Source organism: Lithobates pipiens, unplaced genomic scaffold (genome assembly GCF_037356315.1).
Source record: "Lithobates pipiens isolate NorthernLeopardFrog02 unplaced genomic scaffold, aLitPip1_a1.2 Scaffold_16, whole genome shotgun sequence".
Lineage (NCBI taxonomy): Eukaryota > Metazoa > Chordata > Amphibia > Anura > Ranidae > Lithobates > Lithobates pipiens.
Window position 1 is genome coordinate 44901343 of NW_027507748.1, and position 20147 is coordinate 44921489.

Sequence of the window (20147 nt, forward strand, 5' to 3'; positions counted from 1 at the left end):
GATATACGAGCGCTGTTCTGATATACGAGCGTTGTCTTGATATACGAGGACTGTCTTGATATATGAGCATTGATATATGAGCGATGTCTTCATATGCGAGCGCTGTCTTCATATGCGAGCGCTGTCTTCATATGCGAGCGCTGTCTTGATATGCGAGCGCTGTCTTGATATGCGAGCGCTGTCTTTATATATGAGCGCTGTCTTGATATACGAGCGCTGTCTTGATATACGAGCGCTATCTTGATATACGAGCGCTGTCTTGATATACGAGCGCTGTCTTGATATACGAGTGTTGTCTTGATATACGAGCAATGTCTTGATATACGAGAGTTGTCTTGATATACGAACGCTGTCTTGATACACGAGCGTTGTCTTGATACACGAGCAGTAGTTTTACTGTAAAAACAAAAGAATTACACTCACAATGTTAAGGAGTCTGGTGTTCATCCATGTAAAGCCGCTGTGTATATGTACAGTAAAGCTGTCAGAGACACCCAGAGACACTCCCAGCTGGGTGAGGCGGGCGTAACGTGCATTTGGAGTACCTGGAAGTGATGTCAACAGTTCCCGAGTGTCTTCGAGTTCTCTAGGAAGCGCTGGGAGCCATCATCACCGCCCAACCTCTGGCCACATATAGCGCTTAGGAATGAACTTCGAGTTCAAGTCGAACTCATGTTCAACTCGAACATTGCCTGTTCGCCTATTCGCCAAACAGCGAACAATTTGGGGTGTTCGCTGCAAATTCGAAAAGCTGCAGAACACCCTGTAAAAGTCTATGTGAGAAATCTAAAAATCTAGGCTAATATGCAAGTTATTGTCATAAAAAGTGTATGGGGACCCGGGTCCTGCCCCAGGGGACATGGATCAATGCAAAAAAAAGTTTTAAAAACCGCAGTTTTTTCAGGAGCAGTGATTTTAATAATGATTAAAGTGAAACAATAAAAGTGTAATATTCCTTTAAATTTTGTACCTGGGGGGTGTCTATAATATGCCCGTGAAGGGGTGCATGTTTCCTGTGCTTAGACCTGTCCCTGCACAAAGTGTCATTTCTGCAGGAAAAAAAGTAATTTAAAATCACTTGCGGCTATAATGAATTGTCGGCTCCCCGAAATACAGAGAACACTCTTTGAAAATCATTGATAAAAAAAAAAATGCATGAGGTTCCCCCCAAATTCAATTACCAGGCCCTTCAGGTCTGGTATGGATTTTAAGGGGAACTTTTAAAAAAAATGGCATGGAGTTCCCCCCAAAAATCCATACCAGACCCTTTATCCGAGCACGCAACCTGGTAGGCTGCAGGAAAAGGGGGGGGGGGGGCGAGAGAGCGCCCCCCCCTCCTGAAATGTACCAGGCCACATGCCCTCAACATTGGGAGGATGCTTTGGGGGTCGCTGGATACCAAGAGTGGATTACCACCGCTGGAATCTTTTTTTTTATTTTTAATAAAGGACTTATCCCAACCGTGTCTGTGTCTTTTTTTTTTTTTAAATTACACTTTCTTTGTGAAATGGTAGGGGTACAATGTACCCGTTACCATTTCAAACGGGGGGGGGGCGGGATCTGGGGGTCCCCTTGTTACCCCCCGCCCACAGACCCCCAAAATCACTGAAAAAACAGCAATTTTTAAAAGTTTTTTTTTGCATTGATCCATGTCCCCTGGGGCAGGAGCCGGGTCCCCAAACCCTTTTTAGGACAATAACTTGCATATTAGCCTTTAAAATGATCACTTTTGATTTTGAACGTTCAAGTCCCATAGACTTTAATAAGGTTCTAAAGTGCACGCAAATTTTAGGTCTGTTCGCAGGTTCTGGTGCAAACCGAACCGGGGGGGTGTTTGGCTGATCCCTAAGAGCACTGTATACTGCACACCAGAGGCTTTACTATACACATACAGTACACAGCGGCTTTACATGAATGAGCTCCGGACTCCTTAACATTGTGAGTGTAATTTTTTATTTTTTTTTACATTAAAACTGTGATTCTTCTTTTTTTTTTTTTTTTTACACACAGAGGTACAGTACAGTATTCCTACTACAGTACTGTACAGTATTAATATGAGCTTTTGCTCATTTTTATATGAATAAATGGTTGTGGAACGAATTGTCTGAGTTTGCATTATTTCTTATGGGAAAATTTGCTTTGATATAAGAGTGCTTCGGATTACAAGCATGCTTCTGGAACGAATTATACTCGCAAACCAAAATATTACTGTAATCAGCACTTATTAGGTTTTTAAAAAACCGTACAAAGTGTATAAAGGCAAAAAAAAAAAGGGAAAACAATCACATGAAAGTGTAGAAATCCAGAATAGGTTCCATCTGCTAGGTAGACATCACATCTGACCAACAGTAATAGCCATAGTCAGTGCCGGGACAAGGTCATCTAGAGCCCAGGGCAGACGTGCCAAACAGTGCCCTCCCACCCACCAAGATGTATGAGCATTATATGTCTGCAAAAATCCCCCCCGCCCCCCAAAAAATAATAAAAATTGAGCACTAATCTGCATGCTTACCCCCTAAGCATAACCCCCCCTCCTCCCAGTAAAAATCTGCCTCCCTGTTGAAATCCCTCCTCCCATCCCTCAAATCCCCCCCAGCACAAATCCTCTACCCCTCAAATTTCCCCTCTGAGTACACATCCTTTGCCCCTCTTCACTCCAAATCCCCCCTCCCAGTACAAATCCCCCCTCAATCATCCCCACTAGCAGGACCATTCCCCCCCCACCTACCATATCACCTCACCTAGCACAAACTCTTCAATCCCCCCTTCTAGCACAAATCTTCTTCCTCCATCCCCTCTCCCAACACAGATCCCCCTAAATAACCACCCCCCCCCCAAAAAAAATTTCTCCTCCATAACAATTCTTATCCCCCCTGCTGCCCCCCAAATTCTCCCTCCCAACACAAATTCTCTCCCCCCAATCTCTTTGCAGTGACCCCCCCCACCTCACATGAAACCACAGTGCCCAGGGCAGCCGCCCCTCCTGCCCACCCCTTGTCCCAGCCCTGGCCATAGTGGGCGGGCCATAATCAAGAGCAAAACAATCGTACATACCCCATATTGTTATACATTCAAAAATTTGCGCTCCTCCAGTTTTATCTAGAGCTAAATCCCTTTTCTAGCAATATTAGTCATATTATGTTGCAGCAAACCATGTGGGTAAGTACATATCTACGAATAATGCACCAACAAGGCTTATGCCCACTGGACATAGTGTGTGATCCCCTGACCTCAGCAGGAGACCAGACCCCTGAGGAACCAGCTATAAAAAAAGAGAAGGAGGGGAAAACGAGAGAGAGAAAAGGAATGAAAGGGGTAAGAAAATACGCCCCTAACAAAACAAGCAGAGGTCTCTATGACACCTGGCAACTTAAAAAGAAGGAAATAATGTCTATTCATGTGTCCCAACCGATGATTAGGTCTCAAATCAAGCTAACATGGTGGCGAATGACTAAATGCAGCTGACCATAAAGGTGACCCTAAATAGACAATGACCAGCTCCCAGACCACTAGTCGGTGTTATGACATTAGCTAATGCTCCAGTATTCCAAGGATAACTAATCACTAGTATCCATTTCCATAGAGTTTGTTATTATTTGTATATTGTTATTATTTTTTATTAATAAATATTATTATTATTGTTATTACTAATATTTGTTTCTAAGCCATACCTCCCAACTTTCTGAGATAGGAATGAAGGACACCTATCAGTAAAAGTATGCCGGAATAGGACACACCCCTGGCCACGCCCCCTTAAAAGAGAATTGTACAAAATAAACAAGATTGGTTAAACCCACAAGTGCTTTTTTTTTTACCACGACTATTCCTTTATATTGGCTTTTAGAATGTACAAATGCAGCAATTTAGAAATCAGGTGAAAAGTTTAGCGCTGGGAAATACTTTTTGATAGATAAAACGTTAATTATATATATATATATATAGAGAGAGAGAGAGAGAGAGATCAGACCAAAATGAAGGACAAATGAGGAGGAATGAGGAACAGAGGGACAGTGCTCCAAATCAGGGACTGTCCCTCAAAATCAGGGACAGTTGGGAGCTATGTCTAAGCCCAGTTGTAAACAAATCTTTTTGTTTGCTCTCAACAGACCCAGGAAGGATTAGAACCTCTGTTCTGTATTTATTGCTGCCTGCGTCCTTTCTCCCACTTCCTGTGCCAGTGTCACCCTGTCAGGCCTTGACACGCAGGGCACCATTGGGATAAAAAGTAAAGGAAAATTTCCCCACTAGGGACCCAGACAGTAATAAAAAGCTGGGAGTGCATATAAAAGAGGTGTTAAGATCTCCTATTATTAACCTCTTGCCACCCGTGTAACGCAATGCGGCCTGTGTGGTGTTGAAGTGCACCCTCTTTGACGCCACACATATGTGCCCCATGGAGGAGTGAGCTTTCTGTGCTGAGAGAGCACAGTGACTGAGCTGTCAAAGACAGCTCCCGGTCTCTAGGGACTATTGGGAGCTGGTAGGACCAGCTGCCGATCATGTGACCAGCGTGTGATAGCCAATCACAGTGGTCAGTTGCCCCCCCCCCCGGGCATACAGATTCAGTTAAAGGGATGCTGGGGCTGTCCAATATTGTGAATGACTGTTTTACTATTTAATCTGAATCAATGCAATGATGCTGCTCCCATACATCAAAGAAATACCCATAAAATAAAAAGGAGAAGGTCCAGTAGACAGGAATTATGGTACGACGCCAATGGTGATAGAGTCCAGAGCAAATCATTTATTTTTTTTCTGAATAAGGATAAGAAAAGCCAACTTGTATGGAGAGTTCCGCACTGTATTCCCCCTCCATCCCCTCCCTTCATCAGCGCTATGATACAGATAAAAAGAAAAGATATATATATATATATATATATATATATATATATATATATGCATATACACATATACATACACAGTATATACAATGTTCTGAGTGGATGTACTGGAAATTGGATCGGATATTATGGATTCACAAATTGTGTTACTACTCTTTACAGCCTGTGAGGGTTCTCATTATTTCAAATAATAGTATAACTACTATAGTTATATAGTAATACTAATAGTAGTATAGTATAGTAGTATAGTAATATAGTATTTAGCCACATTGAAATGACCAAGTCCAGATAAATGTGACCATCTACTAATAGCTTGCTGTACTCTATATACAGCTAAGGTGCAAAAAAGTGTTATTCTACAATTTGGCCATTAGATGGCACTAGAGGATAAAGATATTCCACGCATGATACAACAGTTAAAATTTCCTTCCCAAGATATCATTACTAATCCAATATTAGCATTTATTTTTCCTTCTAAGAAATGAAACTTTTACAAGAGAGTAATACCACGTACACACAATCGGACTTTCCGGCAGACTTGGTCCGGCGGACCAGAGTCCATCGGACAATTTGATCGTGTGTGGGCTCCAGTGGACTTTTTCTTCCCCAAAGTCTGGCGGACCTAGAAATAAAACATGTTTTAAATCTTCCCGCCGAAAGTCCGCCAGACCCAGTTCCTGTCGGGAAGTCCGTTCGTCTGTATGCTGGTCTGACGGAGCAACTACGATGCAACGGCAACTACAGCACCTGCCCTCGAGAATGTTTCCAGCGCGATCCTATTGCGCTGGTTCTTGGCTGCAGGATACTGTACACCAGGCCCTTATGTTTGGTATGGATTTTAAGGGTAAACCCCTACGCAAAAAAAAAACGGCATAGGGGTCCTCCCAAAATCCATACCAAACCCTTATCCAAGCACGCATCCCAGCCTGTCAGGAAAGGGGGTGGGGACAAGCGAGTGCCCCCCCCGAGCAGTACCGGGCCGCATGCCCTCAACATGGGGGGTGGGTGCTTTGGTAAGGGGGGCACCCTGCGCCCCCCCCCCACCCCAAAGCACCTTGTCCCCATGTTGATGAGGACAAGGGCCTCTTCCCGACAAGCCAAGCCGTTGGTTGTCGGGGTCTGCGGGCGGGGGGCTTATTGGAATCTAGGAGCCCCCTTTAATAAGAGGGCCCCCAGATCACAGCCCCCCACCCTATGTGAATAAGTATGGGGTACATCGTAACCCTACCTATTCACCTGGGGGAAAAAGTGTCAATAAAAAAACATATTACACAGGTTTTTAAAGTAGTTTATTAGGCAGCTCGGGGGGTCTTCTTCCGACTTCGAAGGATCTTCTTCCGACTTCTCCGTGCTTTCCGGTTCTTCTCGCAGGGCTCCTCCGCTATCTTCTGCTCTTTTTCCGCTCTTTTGCTAGCGGTGGCCCGGCTTTCTCCTTCGTCATCTTCATCGCTCTCTCCCGCGGCGACTTATATAGGCATAAGGGGCGGGGTCACCAAGTGATGTCACTCCGCCACTTATGCTGCCACAGTCCCAGCATGCCCCGGGACTGTGACATCATGCTGGGACTGCATGCACCCCCCTTCCCCAAAGCACCCACCCCCCCCCATGGTGAGGGCATGCGGCCTGGTACGGTTCTGACCGGCCAGGCTGCGTGCTCGGATAAGGGTCTGGTATGGCCTTTTTTTTCGGCGTAGGGGGTTACGCTCAAAATCCATACCAGGCGATGGGGCTCGCAAGGTGTCAATCTTGATGAAAGCGGCGAGATTGACTTCCTTGTCTAGTCCCGTCGTACCTGGAGTCACGTTCAAAACGAACGGACTTTAGTCCGTGTGTGGGCAAGTCCGTTCATTTGGAAAGTCCGTCGGACCTCCGCCAAAAGTCCGTCGGACCTAGGCCGCCGGAAAGTCAGTTTGTGTGTGTGCAAGTCCGCTCGTTCGGAAAGTCCAGCGGACCTCCGCTGCAAAGTCCGGCGGATTGTCTGCCGGGCCAAGTCTGCCAGAAAGTCCGATCATGTGTATGCGCCATTAGGGATTGATTTTACAGAAGCCGTCCTTGTTTGAAGGCCCAGACTGACATTACTGGTAATATTGATTTGTGACTACCTTGACCACTCTGAATATCACAGAAGAAGATAGGACACTGAAAATCCTTTAATGTACAAACTGCTATTATAGGATCTCATAATTAAAACCACAACTATGGGACAAATGTTATTTGTGAATGAGATGACAAACTACACCGAACGGGTGGGTGATATGAAGAGGGGGAGTGGGAGAACCGGGAGGAGAAGAGAAGAGGATAATAGAGCAAAGCCATTGTCTGACCGAGCCTGTCCTGCACCCGGAGATTGTGGAGATGGTGAGGTAAGTTTGACAGCTCCAGCCAGGCCACACAGAGTCTATGGGGGGGGTCACTGTGGTCACCAGAGTCCCCCCTCCACATCATACCCTTTACATTAAAGTCTGAAGTATTTCTCCCAGTGCAAGGGAGAACTCTGTGGACCCTGATGTAAAGGGGAACGCTGATGTAAAATGGAATGCTGCAGACCATGATGCAAAGGGGAACGCTGTAGACTCTGATGTAACGGGAAAGGCCATCTTACATCAGAGTTTCCCTTTACACTAGAGTCTGCAGCATTCCCCTTTACATCAGGGTCTGCAGAGTTCTAGACCTGTGGTTTAAAGGGGAACTCTGGTGTAAAGAGGATTATGGTCACCAGAGCCCCCCTTACAGGTGGGCTCTTTACATTATGTTCCCCTTTACATTATGGTCTGCCACATTTCCCTTTACATCAGAGTTCCCCTTTACATCAGGATCCACAGAGTTCTCCTTTTTATCAGGGTACACTGTAAGGGGGAACCCTGTGGACTCTGATGGAAGGGAGAACTTTGTAGACTGTGATGTAAAGGAGAACTTTGATGAAAAGGGGAGCTCTGCAGACCCTGATGTAAAGGGGAACTCTGCAGACCCTGATGTAAAGGGGAACTCTGCAGACCCTGATGTAAAGTGGAACTCTGACATGAAGGGAAATGCTACAGATCCTGATGTAAAGAGGAACGCAGCTGACTGCAATCTTAAGGGGAGCGCTATGGACTGTAATGTAAGGGTGGGGGTGTTGGGGGGGGCTATAACCAGCCAGCGCCAAGCTATTGTCGCTCCTCCCGCTCGCCGCCCCAATACATTCCTATGGATGTGCGGAATCTCTCAGGGGCAGCAAGCGCGAGAAGCGCGAGAAGCGCGAGAGGCACAGCTCGCGGTGGTGATTACCAGAGCAATCCCATCGTGCTGGAAACACAATATTACATCATTTACATTTAGTTCCTTACTTCATAGATATTGTGTAAAAGTTGCCGAGGCCAGAAACTCTTCCCATTGCTGCCATGTTTTTTGATTTTGGTTGTTTAAATTCTCCTCAAATTTAATTATTTGTTCCATGGATTGCATTTCCTTAATCTCACAGGCCCATTCTATTATCGTAGGGCTTTAAATTTTTCGCCAATTTTGAGCTATTATTGTCCTAACGGTTGTTATCATATGGCAAAGGATATCTGTCCCAATAGCTTTCATTGATCCAGGAAAAATAGACAGTGTTGAAATACAGATTCTTGGCTGTATCTCAGATCCCGACACCAACTGGTATATACAGAATATCATAAGCCATAAATCCTTCACCATTGGACACCAGTACCAAATATGTGTCATTGTACCTTTGTCCAACTCCAACATGTTTCTGAGTTCTCTCCATTTATTTTATGTAAATTAACTGGGCTCCAACACCATCTCATCAAAACTTTATAATTTCTTTCCTGATGCTTAGTCACTATCGAAAATGCCTTTTTCCACTCTGGTAATGAGATTGGCCTCTCCAATTCGGCTTGACACTTTCTCATATATGTTAGTTCATTAAGGGACCCAGACGGAAGTAGGAGCTTATATATGATTGACGAGTTATGGGTCGGTCTCCGTTCTTGTATTAATATTTGCTAAAAATTAGTTAACAGTCTATCAATCAGGGAAGGTTGTAGACTGGAGCCAATATACGTATATAGTTGCTGGTATTGCATTCATTTATGTTCATGTTCATGCCCTAATTCAGATAGCCGAGAAAGCTTACCGTCCACTAGGGTCTGGACTATCCTTGTGTTCTCTGTCCTATTCCATTTAAAAAAGTGTGTAGCCTCTAATACTGGTGGAAATTCAAGAATTAGAATATAAAGGGGTCATAGGCCCAACCAGTGTAGAAAGGCATTTATTTTTCAACTTTATGTCCCAAATCTTCAATGTTGATGACACAAAAAGTGTTAGTTCTTTTTTCCCGGGTCGAAGCTGGGGTTTAATCAATGGGAGTGAAAGCGGTTCTTCACCCTAAAGGGGAAATTCCGCTAGTATTATCCCTCCCCCCTCCGGTGCCACAATCGGCACCTTTCGGGGGGGAGGGGGGTGCAGTTACCTGGATAATCCAGGTAACTGCACCCACTTCCGGCCAGACCGCCGCAGACCCCCGCATCGCTCCGCCCCCCCCCCCCCCGTTGTGTTCTGGGAAACACACAGTTCCCAGAGACACAGCGGGGAACCAGCGCAGCGCGACTCGCGCATGCGCAGTAGGGAACCGGGCAGTGAAGCCCTCATGCTTCACTTCCCGATTCCCTGACAGAGGATGGCGGCGGTGGCTGCAGCGAGACGAGCGATCGCTCGTCATCTGCCGCCGACATCGCTGGACCCTGGGACAGGTAAGTGTGATATTATTAAAAGTCAGCAGCTGCAATATTAGTAGCTGCTGGCTTTTAATATTTTTTTTTTTAGGTGCAGCTCCTCTTTAAGTTGCAGAGAGATAATATCTTCCTCTAGAGTTACCCATTGTTTACATTTTGCATTGTGATCCTAATTATAGACGCTGCTCGCAAATATATTATAAAGTCTGGAAGTGCAAGACCTCCATTCTCATTTGTTCTAAATAGGGTTTCTGGGCCCAAATAAAACTTCCCATAGCTTTGCGTAACTGTGCCATTAAATTAACTGGAAGGACCATGGGTATTGCCGCTTGGTATTTGGACTGTATAACGTGATTGGTTTAACTTTTTACAAAAGAATCCCACTTGGAACCAACTTGGAAAGCTCACTTGTAATTTTTTTTTGTTTGAGAGATCTGGTTGGACTTTATCTAATTGAACATATAATCTAAGCACATTTGTTACAATTCGTTTGTACAATTTATCATGGACTTGCACACAAATGTGAACATACACTATATTGTCAAAAGTATGGGACACTTGCCTTTACACGCACATGAACTTTAATGGCATCCTGGTCTTTGTCCATAGGGTTTAATGCACCTGTAACAACTTTAGCTCTTCTGGGAAGCCTGTCCACAAGGTGTGCGCAGTCATGTTGGAACAGGAAGGGGCCACCCCCAAACTGTTCCCACAAAGTTGGGAGCATGAAATTGTCCAAAATGTCTTGGTATGCTGAAACATTAAGAGTTCCCTTAACTGGAACTAAAGGGCCAAGCCCAACCCCTGAAAAACAACCCCACACCATAATCCCCCCTCCACCAAATGATTTAGATAAGTGCAAAAAGCAAGGTCCACAAAGACAGGGTTGAGAGAGTTTGGGGTGGAGGAACTTGACCGGCCTGCCACCTTTGGGATGAATTAGAGAGGAGACTGTGAGCCAGGTCTTCTTGTCTACATCAGTGCCTGATCCCACAAATGCGCTTCTGGAAGAATGGTCAAACATTCCCATAGACACACGCCTAAACCTTGTGGAGATCCTTCTCAGAAGAGCTGGAGCTGTTATATCTGCAAAGGGTGGGCCAACTCAATATTAGCAACCAGCTGACTGACCCCCAAGGCTGTTTTTTGACAAATACTGCATTTAATACCACCAGCTAAACCCTGGTGGTAATTATCGCATGCTTTCTACTCTCTGGTCTGCTTGAAAATTGGATTTAAAGCGATTTTCCAGCTGCAATTTTTTTTTTTAAGTCAGCAACTACAAACACTGTAGCTACTGACTTTTAATAAGGACACTTACCTGTCCAGGGAGCCCGCGATGACGCCCCCCCCCCCCCCCCCAGGCCGATCCGTCTTATCGGATCGGGTGCAGGCGTCGCCATTCCAACTAAGGGAAGCCGGCAGTGAAGTTGCATGGTGCTTTGTGAATGGCCAGCTTGTCTTCTGGGATACACACAAGTCCCAGAAGACAGCGGGGGCTCGCTGCAGAAGAGGATGTGGCATCCTCGGCTGGATCGGAAGTACACTCAGTACTTCCAAAAAAGGTACTATAGAAGAAGAAAGAAAGTTTTAAATATCCAAAAACGAAGGGTGGAGAGGTGGTCTTTCATTTAAGACCACCTCTCAAAAGTGGGTGGAACTCCGCTTTAAGAGCTTTTTATGCGATATTTACCGGCAATTTTTTATACATTTTTTGGTAAATACCGTATAATCATTGATTTTTATTTTTTTTGTGAATTGGACTTAATTTACTGCATTCAAAAATTTATGCAAATGAGTAACATGATACCCTTATAGCGTGTGGCAAATCTTAGTGAATTGACCCCTAAGAATGGGATGCCATTAAAGTTCATGTGCATGTAAAGGCGGGTGTCCCAATACTTTTGGTAATATAGTGTATTTACAATATAAGTCCACTTAACAAGGAAACAGCTAAACAGAATAACTAGATAATCACACATCTGCAGTTCTAGAGGAACGTGCCTGTCCCTCTGAGTAATCAGTCTTGTATTGATCAACCAATAAAATACGTTCCCTCAGTTTTTTTCATAGACACAGTGATCGATCCCTAACGGCAATCTGAGCGCTTCACCATAAAACTGCAGTTGTAAAAACGTCAGAGGTTGTTTTTCAATCTGCAAAGAGATCTCAGGTTGGCTCGACTTACTGAAATCCGCTGGGTTGTGATAGGTTGGGCAGTTTAATCCAAGGACTCGCAGGTAGGGGACGAGATTCAACACTTTCCCACGGTAGATGCATTGTCCCTGACTTAATACATAAAGCTGTGGATGAAAACAGAGAGGGGGATGAGAACAGGGTAATGGTAGCCGTACTCCCGGGAAATCAATACTAGAAAACGTGACCTTGGTTTAACCATTTGGCTGACTGGGAGTGCAACAGATTTACTTTACAGTCAAAGAGCGAAATGGAGAAAGCTTTTATCGTTGACTTCACAGCGGTGAAACATAGATAGAATCAGTCGAGTTCATTTATATCTGAGTGCTGCAGGAAAATGCCACTTTCATGAATTGGCCTGTAAGCGGAGGTCCATAGAAATGAAAGTGAAGGCAAGGTTCTAGCCAATCCCCAACGGTATAATACAATCAGCTACCGCAAGGAAACTGCAGCAAACGCAGAACCTTCATGCAAATTGATCAGGCCTGTCGATATCTCAGAGACAGATCATCTACAAGGCAAGTCAGGCAGAAGCAGAGGCACCGGTGGATGTCCTGGTGGCCCTCAACTGCAACCTTCAGTGAACCAGGTACATGGCACAATAAGTCATAAACTCTGGGAATCAAAGCGTTGGTCCTCAAGAACTAATTTTTAAAGCTAAAGTGTTATGCATAAAAGCTACCCTCAACAATCAACATGCAATTAGAATCTTTCCATCAAATCTTTTTGTGCTAAACAAAGCCTCTGCTGAGATCCACCAACATTATCGCTGGGTCTGTATGCAGTTTTTTGCACCTAAAGTGGTGGGAAGGTCTGGCAGGCTTCTATAAACATCACAGTCCCTTTAGATCAGGGGTCTCAAACAGGTGGCCCTCCAGCTGTTTTGCAAAACTACAAGTCCCATGAGGCATTGCAAGGTTGACAGTTACAATCCTGACTCCCTCAGGCAGAGGCATGATGGGACTTGTTATTTCGCAACAGCTGGAGGGCCACCAGTTTGAGATCCCTGCTTTAGATCTTCCTTCAAGAGTGTTAAATGAAAGAACTAATCCTTGTCCTCCCTTTAGATGTCCATGCTCCTCATTGTCGGCCATGGGTCGCTGCAGACTGCTGATCAATTGCTTGATTTGTAATCAAGCATCTGATCAGCAGATTATGCCCTGTACACACGGTCGGACTTTCCGACGGAAAATGTGCGATCGGATCGTGTTGTCGGAAAATCCGATCGTGTGTGGGCTCCATCTGACTTTTTCCGTCGGAAATTTCCGACACACAAAATTTGAGAGCTGGATCTAAAATTTTCCGACAACAAAATCCGATTGTTTAAATTCCGATCGTGTGTAGACAATTCCGATGGACATAGTGCCACGCATGCTCAGAATAAATGACGAGACAAAAGCTATTGACTACTGCCCTCTTTATAGTCCCATTGTACGTGTTGTACGTCACCTCATTCTGAACAATCGGATTTTCTGACAACTTTGTGTGACCGTGTGTATGCAAGACCAGTTTGGGCCAAAATCCGTCTGAAAAAATCAGATGGATTTTGTCATCGGAATGTTCGACCGTGTGTACAGGGCATTAGAGAGATTGGCCTAAACCCATAAAAAGTTTGTGTACCACGTACTCTCACTAAGAATCTGTCAGGAAAAAAATTGTACAGGGACTTTGTACCCCATGAACAGAAACACCAATTTATGCCAATAAATCATATTGTTTAAAACCCAACATACAGTGAAATAAAATCCACAAATATACCCTCATATTGTAGAGAGTGTGGGATGTATTAAATGCATATAGACTGCAAGAGCAGTTGCTCCAGAGCTTAGCAAATGAGCAGAAACTCTGCTGACTTCCATCATCCAATCATGTGCAAGCAAAAATGCAGTCTTTTAAAATGTTCTTGTATGTGATTGGGTATTATTTGCAAAGTTAAGCTTAGCCTCATTTACTAAGCTCTGGAGAAAATGCAAAGTGCACAGTTTATATGCCTTTAGTAAATCAATCCCTATTTCTCTTAATAATAGCATGTACAATACAGTGTATTGCTCTTCAATGTTCTGAAGGCATTCCATTGTACATGCTAGTATTAAAGAGGAAGTAAAGTCTTTATTTTTAATTGTACCTACTATAATAAGGCATACCTGTAGGTACAGCAAATATCTCATAAACCTGCCCCGTTTAGGGGATATTTACTATATACACCGCCGCCGACGTCATTGGCGCATGCGCTGTGAAGAAACATATTCCAAATGTTTTACAAATACATATGTGAAAAGTGTGAGGTACATTTGTATTCAGCCCCCTGAGTCAATACTTTGTAGAACCACCTTTCTCTGCAATTACATAATGTTCAAAGCACGAACCTGATCAAAGAGCTCAAATAGCTTGGCACTGGGCTGGTGAATGGTGCAGATGATATTCCGTCCACCTTGAGCCAGTGACTTCATTAAAGAGACCACCTGGAAGCAGGAGGAGCTGTCCAGACCGCTGTCAAAGGAAAGTAAGCATTATGGTTTAACAAACTTATAATTATTATTACTGAAAAACAATGACCCTATAAGATAATCGGAAACTAACACTATATTAAGGACATTTGTTTGATACATATGACATAGGCGGGCCACTTTTATTTCAAGATAAATGTGATCCTGCATGCTCCAGGACCACAACTTCCAGGCTAGGGCATTTAGGTGGCTTCAACACTTCTGCTTAGAGTTATGCTGCGTACGCACCACCGGACATTCCGGCAGTCTAGGTCCGACGGTCTTCCCGATGGACTTTCGGCAAAGTTCTGACAGACTTTACGAACAAACGGACTTGGCCACACATGAACGGACTAAGTCAGTTTGAAAGTCCGTTAGTTTTGAACTTGTTGACCTAAGACAGGACTAGAAAAGGAAGTTCAATAGCCAGTATTTGGTCCGCCAGACCAGCATACAGACGAACGGTTTTCCCGATAGGAATTGAGTTCGTCGGACAGATTTGAAACATGTTCTATTTCTCGGTCCATCAGATTTTTTAAATAAAAAACGATCGGATTAGTCCACACACGATTGGATTGTCCGAGGGACTGATTCCATCGGACCTAGTCTGCCGGAAAGTCCGGTCGTGGGTACACGGCATTAGGCAATCCTTCAACATCCCACAATGCAATGGGAAAACCTTGTATCCTACAGAATGGTGCACAAACTGGGTGTGCACCCAATGGGTGGAATGCCAGAGCCTGACCTGTAGTCCAGCTTCAAAGACCCAAGTCCAGAGGCTCACAATTCTGTAAGGTTGTAAAAACTACACCTTAAGGCTATTTGGGGTAACGGGTAACTACCTTTATGATTTTTATCAGTAATATAATCAATTTTTTTTTACAAAATTAATTAATCTGAAAGCAAGATATGTATATTCAATCACCCAAAACACGTATTTCAGTTTTTTCATATTCACCTTCATTAGTAGTTGAAATAACACTTTTTTTATTGGTATGCCACAAATTTATGTTTCTACGGTGTAGGTCAGCCTTTCTCAACCTTTTTAGCATGGAGGAGCAATCACTTTGCAGGTTTGAGGAACCCCTACTAATAATTACTATATGTACAGCTCATAACACATTAATGTGAAGTTCAATGGGAAGAACGCTTCTATTTGTGGTAATTGGGAACAACTTCCTTTATAGAATAGCTAAAAAGATCATTGTTGATGGGGGCTATTTATCTGAGAGGCAGCACTTGTCCATTGCTCAAGAAACACTTGGCAACCTCTTGAGGAACCCTACGGTTCAATGGAACCCTGGTTAAGAAAGTCTGGTATAGGTTATATTCATTTTTTTAAGGCTATCTGTATTTTACTGCAACTTTTTGACAACCTATTTTTAATTTAAAGTGATCCTTTTACTAAAGTAAGTTCATACAGCTAAAGAGAAAACTATGTTCCTACCAGGAGGCCAATACCCCAAATTGCAGTTTTTTGGCTGCTGCATTAATATCTGCTCCCCTACCGCACGAGGTGGTTCCTCCCACTGGCTCGTACCTCAAGATATATGAGCCAGAGGGTGGAACCATATTGTGTGGCAAGGGAGCAAGTATCCAACAAACTATATCTGCAATAACTGCACCCAGCTATCCCCATGAGGTAAGGCCAAACTATTACACCAACCTGTGAATAACAATTTAATTTGTGAGCCTATTATTGACTGAAAACAGTGAATCTTGAGTGATATTAATTTGCAGTTCCAAGTGATATCTCATATCCATTTTTCACTGATCTTACTAAAGCAAACTGGAATTTGATTGGCTGCTATGGGTTACTGTACTTTGCAATTGGACACTGCCCTCAGTTACACATCAAAGAGTGCTGGACCAACATAATTCCAAGAAAACTTTAATCATTCATCAGACGATTGAGTGCAACAGCCGTGTTTCGGGGGTCTGAACACCCCTCTTCATCAAGACTTTAAAATTATTTCTAGCATAAATCTTTTATTTTGAAAAATAAAAAGATACACAAAGAAATAAGGCATAAGAATCATAGCTTCCAATAACAAGCAGCATACCAATCCAGCCATGCTGTGGGTAGGCATCTTCCCCACAAAATGGCCAGAGCTTCTAGGGGATATTAAATATTTACTTGAAATGAGTCAAAGTAGCAAAATATGTTTATGGAAATGATATAAAATGAGTGTGGATAACAAAATGTTCAAGATCAGAAGATAACACATATAATGGACACTTTGTTCTCCAAAGGTTTGGGCCCTACAAATCCACTGGCTATTTTATTTAATCATTCTAAGAACTATTAAAGTTATCTTGGACTCTTTTTGTTCTGGTGCTCTTTTAGCGACTTCTTACTTTTTGGATATTCACTTTAGGGGCCCCAGCTAAGGGCACAATGTTTGGCAAGAGCACCCTCACCAGTGCCATTGTTCCTTACAAAATTAATTTGGATAGACCGTTGGCAATTCAGTATCACTGATCACCATTGTTTCAAGCGTCTCTCTGAGATTTCTATGGACTCAGTTACACACTGGCTAGCTTTCTCCAGATTTCTCACAAGCCTTATGCCTCGTACACATGATTGGACTTTCTGCCGACAAAACAGAAGGGTGTTGGCTCAAGCTTGTCTTGCATACACACAGTCACACAAATGTTGGCCAACAATTACGAATGTAGTGATCTACTACGTGATTTTTCAGCTCTTTAGCACCACCCTTTGGGCTCCTTCTGCTAATTTTGTGTTAGTAGAAGTTTGGTGAGTGTTGATTCGCAATTTTCTTTTCTTGTTTTTCATTTAGCGCTTTTCAGTTCGTGCTTTTCAGTTTGTTTCTGAATGGCCGTTCGTCAACTAGACATGTTGCGGAATCGGAGGAGATAACATGTTATTTATTATTGGCCTTAGAGTTATTGCTTTGACATTATTTTATTTGGTTGAATAATGATTTGATTTTCTATATTTTTTGATGCATAGAATGCACTTTTTGGTTAAGTTTTATTGGCAGATAGCATGTCTAATTTTATTTGTTTTCTTTTTTTAACGTACAATAAAAAAATTGTGGAGAATACTACTTGGCTGTGTGTTTTACTTCAAATGACAGTTTGGGAGTAGGCAGTTACATTTAAAAAAAATACAATGTAAAATTGACAACATAGCTGTATCTTTGTTCTTAAAAACTACGGGATAATGGTGTTGTGGTAACTTTCACAAATAAAAAAATAAAATAAACATAATGATATTATTCTTGATTTAACTAGAAAAAAAAAAGTCTTTGAAAATTCATTTGCAATAACTCCATCAGTATCACCAGCAAAGCAGCTTCATTATTATCCCATTAACCACTTCAATACAGGGAACTTATACACCTTACTGCCCAGACCAATTTTCAGCTTTCAGCACTCTGGCAATTTCAATGACATGCGCGGTCATGCTACGCTGTACCCAAATGAAGTTTTTATCATTTTGCTTGCACAAATAGAGCTTTATTTTGGTGGTATTTATTTGCGACTCCGTTTTTTATTTTTGCGATATAAGTAAAAAAATAGCGGAAATTTGGAAAAAAAAACTATATTTTCTTCTTTCTATTTTAAAAGAAATCCAATAAAATCGAATTTTGTCACAAATTGAAGCCAAAATGTATTCTGCTACATGTTTTTGATAATAAAAATTTCCGTTAAGTGTATAATAATTGGTTTGTGTGATCACGGACATATGTAGGCAAATGATCATATACAGATGTGTGCAGGTGATCACGGACATATGTATGCAGATAATCATTGGGACATGTGATGTTAGTGGGACATATGTGGGGGACAGGTGTTTTTATTATTTGGGGACATGTATTTTTATTATTTGGGGACATGTGTGTTTTGGGGACATGTGTGTTTACACTGTGTTTTACACTAGGTTGGTGATCAGTGAGTAAAAAGCTGTAAAAAACAGCTCATACTCACTGATCACCAGCCAGCAGCAGTGATCCGCTCTCCACTCCTCAGAGACGACTTCCATGTGAGGAGAGGAGAGCCGATTGCCTAGCAAACGGCTGTTTGTTTACATCACATGATGGCTGTGATTGGTGCCCTCCTGACGAATTGAGATGTGTCGTGTCTGGGTGACATGAGCGCATCGGGATCGCGCCACTGCGCAATCCCCCTCCTTCTGAAGGATGTTCAGGAACATCCAGTCAGAAGGAGAGAGCTCCCACCCGGCCGTATATATACATTGGTCGGGTGGGAAATAGTTAAAGAAGAAGAGAATTGTGCGCTGCATTTGGAGATTTCATATTTTGCCGAGTTACGAATGTTAATTCTCCATTACAAATGCTAGTTTACAAGACCAACCGCTTCTGCTTCCGAGCATGCGTGTTTGTACTTGGGACTTTTGTCCGATAGGCTTGTGTACACACGATTAGAAAATCCCACAACAGACATTTGTTGGCAGAAAATTTGAAGACATGCTAGCCAACATCTGTTGGCGGAAAGTCCGACAACAATTGTCCGATGGAGCATACACAAAGTCGGATTTTCCGCCAAAAGCCTGACTTTCAACATTTACAATTGCGTAAGGGGCTTTAATCAGGAGATACAGGCAGCTTACCTGGTGGGTTCATCAAAGAACATAACCGGGGGATTGTTCACTAATTCCAAAGCAATGGCCAGCCGTTTCCTCTGACCCCCAGAGAGACAACCCGTCCTGGTGTTAGCGCAAGACAGCAAGCCCAGAGCTGTCAGGATCTCCTTCACCTGAAATAACAGTGTAATTTGTGAGACACATTACAGTTCTCAGTTATATCACAGAAATATGGCATCAGAGCTGGATTTCTAAGAGAAATACAGAGGCTTTCATTGCTGACCTACTCCTGAACTTGCCAGTTACCTGGCTATCCCTGGCTTCAACACTTTCTCAATCACTGACCAGAAACAATATTGTATTTTAGAAAGTAAGAGTAAAGTCAAAATGTCTACACTTGTTCCTGGCAAGTGCTTAGGGTCAGCATAACAGCCAGAAAATTGCCATTTTCAGTAGGAAAGGTCATGCATGGCAGCCTAATATTTCTCTCAGTACAGGTTACCTTTAAATTACTGGACATGTAAATTCACATAGTACCATGTTTACAAAGTCCTCTACCTTGCCATACCACCCCTAAGCCCTTGTACACACGGCCGGAGAATCCGTCGGAATGTGTCCTATCGGACCGTGTCGTCGGATAATCCGACTGTGTGTGGTATGCATCAGACTGATTCCGTCGGAATATCCGTCTGACCTAATTTTCCAACATGTTGGAAATATTTCCCGACCAACTGGGCCGATCGGACATACTCCGATCATGTGTAGAGAATTTTGATCGGACCAAGTGCCACGCATGCTCAGATCAAATTCCTACATCAAAGCTATTGGCTACTAGCCTGAATGTAGTCCCACTGTAACGAAATTACGTCATCACGTTCTGAAAGATCGGATTTTTCGCCAACTTTGTCCGACCGTGTGTATGCAACAGTTTCGGACAAGATCCAACGGACAAAATCCGACGGGCAAAATCCGACGGATTTGGTTGTGGAAATCTCCGACCGTGTGTACAGGGGCTAACACAACACCCGCTGTATACTTCACCTTCTCTCCTCTCATCTACTGCCCTTCTCACACTCCCTTGTCATTTGCTGTGGCTTCTTCCTCTGACCCCTATGCCATTACACAAGACAGCAGTGCCATAGGTATGGGAGGATGAAACCACATCATGCAGTGGGGGACACAGAAGAGAGATGACCCCTGGTATTTCTCCTGCTATCCAATCTAAGAATACCTGTGCATAGAGGCCACCAGGGGCGGACTGACAACTCATGGGGCCCCTGGACAATAGGAGATTATGGGGCCCCCGGGCAATAGGAGAATATTATGGGGCCCCCGGGCAATA

The 20147-nt window shown here is 43.4% G+C and overlaps 1 protein-coding gene across 1 annotated transcript in view; it reads right to left on the reverse strand.

The window, feature by feature from the left end:
• ABCG1 (ATP binding cassette subfamily G member 1) overlaps positions 1-20147 on the reverse strand; it is a 160481-nt gene that overhangs the window by 24282 nt on the left and 116052 nt on the right. The window contains exons 6-8 of the mRNA XM_077479833.1: positions 18833-18978; positions 14116-14239; positions 11742-11856 (exon numbers count right to left, since the gene is read on the reverse strand). Of these exons, the coding sequence (XP_077335959.1) occupies positions 11742-11856; positions 14116-14239; positions 18833-18978 (385 nt within the window). The remainder of the gene's footprint in view (positions 1-11741; positions 11857-14115; positions 14240-18832; positions 18979-20147) is intronic.